Source organism: Chiloscyllium plagiosum, chromosome 10 (genome assembly GCF_004010195.1).
Source record: "Chiloscyllium plagiosum isolate BGI_BamShark_2017 chromosome 10, ASM401019v2, whole genome shotgun sequence".
Lineage (NCBI taxonomy): Eukaryota > Metazoa > Chordata > Chondrichthyes > Orectolobiformes > Hemiscylliidae > Chiloscyllium > Chiloscyllium plagiosum.
This window is the reverse complement of record NC_057719.1, coordinates 83,134,781-83,137,677: the sequence shown is the minus strand read 5'-3', so window position 1 is coordinate 83,137,677 and position 2,897 is coordinate 83,134,781. Positions and strand designations below refer to the sequence as shown.

At 46.5% G+C, this 2,897-nt stretch overlaps 1 protein-coding gene across 3 annotated transcripts in view; it reads left to right on the top strand.

Annotated features, from left to right (window-relative positions):
• Positions 1–2,897, top strand: part of plekhh1 (pleckstrin homology domain containing, family H (with MyTH4 domain) member 1) — a 123,928-nt gene that overhangs the window by 97,555 nt on the left and 23,476 nt on the right. For 2 of the 3 annotated variants that reach the window (XM_043698222.1, XM_043698224.1), the window contains exons 22-23: positions 418–515; positions 1,280–1,421. In XM_043698222.1, coding sequence (XP_043554157.1) covers positions 418–515; positions 1,280–1,421 — 240 coding nt within the window. The remainder of the gene's footprint in view (positions 1–417; positions 516–1,279; positions 1,422–2,897) is intronic. The other variant, XM_043698223.1, reaches the window with a different exon arrangement.

The following is a 2,897-nucleotide window of genomic DNA, read 5'->3' as shown; positions in this document are numbered from 1 at the left end:
CCCTCACTGTAACACCGATATATCCCACACCCTCACTGTAACACCGATATACCCCACGCCCCTCCCTGTAACACTGATATATCCCACGCCCCTCACTGTAACACCGATATACCCCACACCTCTCACTGTAATACCGATATACCCCACACCCCTCACTGTAACACCGATATACCCCACACCCCTCATTGTAACACTGATACACCCCACACTCCTTTTACCTGTGAATCTTGTGTACTGATTCAGTCAAGCTGTCACAAAGTCAGATCTGTACTCAGTCCAATTGGATCTATTTAATGTGGTATTGAGTCACTGAAATATGGTTATATTAACTGCTGAGTAGAGTCTTTAAGGTAATGTCAGAATCTGTCATTACTGTACCAGAGGAATTTTAACCATTTCAATAATTATTTCTTGAAGATTTGTGATGTGATTTCAAAATGGGAACAAGCACTAAAGGAACTGCACCCCGGTAAATATGAAGGGAACAGGATTGTCCGACTGATGTATAAAAGCAGGTAAGATCGTAGATTGACAGATCATCATATCCCACAAAGCATTATGCCTCTGTTTATACTATACACTATCATGCCTTATCCCTCTGCCAGTATGATGTCCCTACCTTTATAACACACTCTACATTGCATTCACCCCATATTTATAATGTACTTCATTGTGAATTATCCCAATGTTTATAACACACTCTAGAGTGCATTATCCCTGTGTTTATAAAGCACTCTACAGAGTTATCCTCATGTTGAGAGTATACTCCACAGTATATTATTTCTATAATTATCATATACCACATGATGTACTGTATCTGTGTTTCACATATAACAGTGGCATATCCTAGTAATTAATACACAGCCTATGCCAAATCTCTGTGTTTATAACGTACTGTGCTGCCTTACAATCTTGTATTCTGCTATTACAGAATAGTTTGATTATATGCGAGATATTTTGGTCATTGTCTGTCCTATATTCCCAGTATTGTCAATGATGGACAGTTAAATTAACTGTTCACCCATTGATTCTCACTGGCATGTGCCTCCAGCCCCATCTTGTGGCCACACAGTGATGTGTACCGTTACAAAACTGAAGCTGAGTAATTCTGAATCAGATTGTGAGGTATTCCTCATCCACTGCTGGGTGAGCCTGAATACATACTGCAGGCTGTTTCCCCACAGACCTGGGACTGAGGCATACCCTGTCACTTGTCCCCACTGTGGGCTTTGCTGTCTTGTTGGTCGTCTGATGACACTGGTTCTGTTGTTTGGCACAGGATGTATTTCAGAGCTCAGGCGAAGGGCGAAACAGAGCGAGAGCGCCTCCTGCTGACCTATCAGGTTAATGACGAGGTGGTGAACGGACGATTCCCTGTGAATAAAGACCTGGCCTTGGAGGTGACTGCCTTAATGGCCCAGGTTAGCGTCTGGCTCGGAGAGTCTAATGTGTATTACTGTTGCAGGTATCAGGAAGCAAAGCTGTTCAAGCTGTTTGTTCAAAGGGCCATTCCGACTCCAGTCCTATTCTCTCTCACTTGTTCTTTCCTCTGTGTTTCATGCTGCTTTTCCTTTGTCACGTAAATGCCCCCCTGCCCCTATAGCACGCTCCCATATCTCCCCTCTCGCTCTCATTCTCATGCTTCCTTGTTGCTCTTCTCTCTGATCCTTCTCTCACTCTGTCCATCGCTGTGCCGTTTCTTTCTCCTGCATGATCATCTCTGTTCTGCTTTTATCCCACCCTTTCTGTTGTGTCTACCTTGCCATGGTGTGTGTAAGAATACCCCAGACACCCTGGTTTTAATTTTCCATGTTTTCCTCCATAGAATCATGCAGTACAGGTAAGGCCCTTCAGTCCCCATCGACTCGGCACTGGTGGATGAGAGTGGATTTGGCTACTGCCTATTAACAGTCATGTACCTGTACATTATTTCATCCAAGTTGCCTTCCTTCTTGAAGGATTTGACCACCCAATACTTTTTATCTTCTTCGTTCCCAGTATGTGGGTGTCACTGGCCCGGGATGTGATGCTCCATTGTGGCCCAGAGGGACGATTAGGAGCCATGTTGCTGTGGCCCTAGAGTCACATTGTAGGCCAGACCAGGTCAGGACAGCACTTTCCTTCCCTAAAGGGCATTAGTGATCCAGATGGGGTTCTCCCGACAATGGATTCGTGATCATCATTAGGTTCTGAATTCTCAGACTTTTAATTCCATTATCTGCCGTGGCAGGATTCAAACCTGGGTTCCCAGCACATTAAATGGGTCTCTGGATTAACAGTCCGACAGTAATACCAGTAGGCCTTCATCTCCCCACGTATGTAATACAGAGGAACTTCGATTATCCGAAAATCGGATCATCCGAAGGTGACCTCGAGGTCCCAACACTGATTGTGTCTTTCGTTTACAGTGATTAAACGTGCTGCTGAGAACAGTCCTGGGAGCGCAGGCACTGTCTCTAAATGACTGACCTCCCGCGTGCTCTCTCTCTCTCTCTTTCTCCCCCCCACACTTTCCCTGAAGGTCTACACAGGCGTGTACCCAAAACACCCTTTCCCCAGGTAATCTCTCCAACATTCCTGAAGAAGGGCTCATGCCTGAAACGTCGATTCTCCTGTTCCTTGGATGCTGCCTGACCTGCTGCGCTTTTCCAGCAACACATTTTCAGCTCAATCTCTCCAACACTGTCCTGTACAGGGCAGAGGTGGAACCTGTCAAACAGTTGCAGTGAAAAGTTGTGTGTGTGTGTGCACGCGCGCTATTTGGAGACACCCCCCTACCCCCGAAAGGCAGCAGCAGCTGTCTTGTTATTGGTGTCCAGTCTGGCTGCCCCGGAGAGGGGGTGGGGCGCGCAGGGGTGCAGGAAGGGGCAGTAGGCGGTGTTGGATGGGGTTTGGGG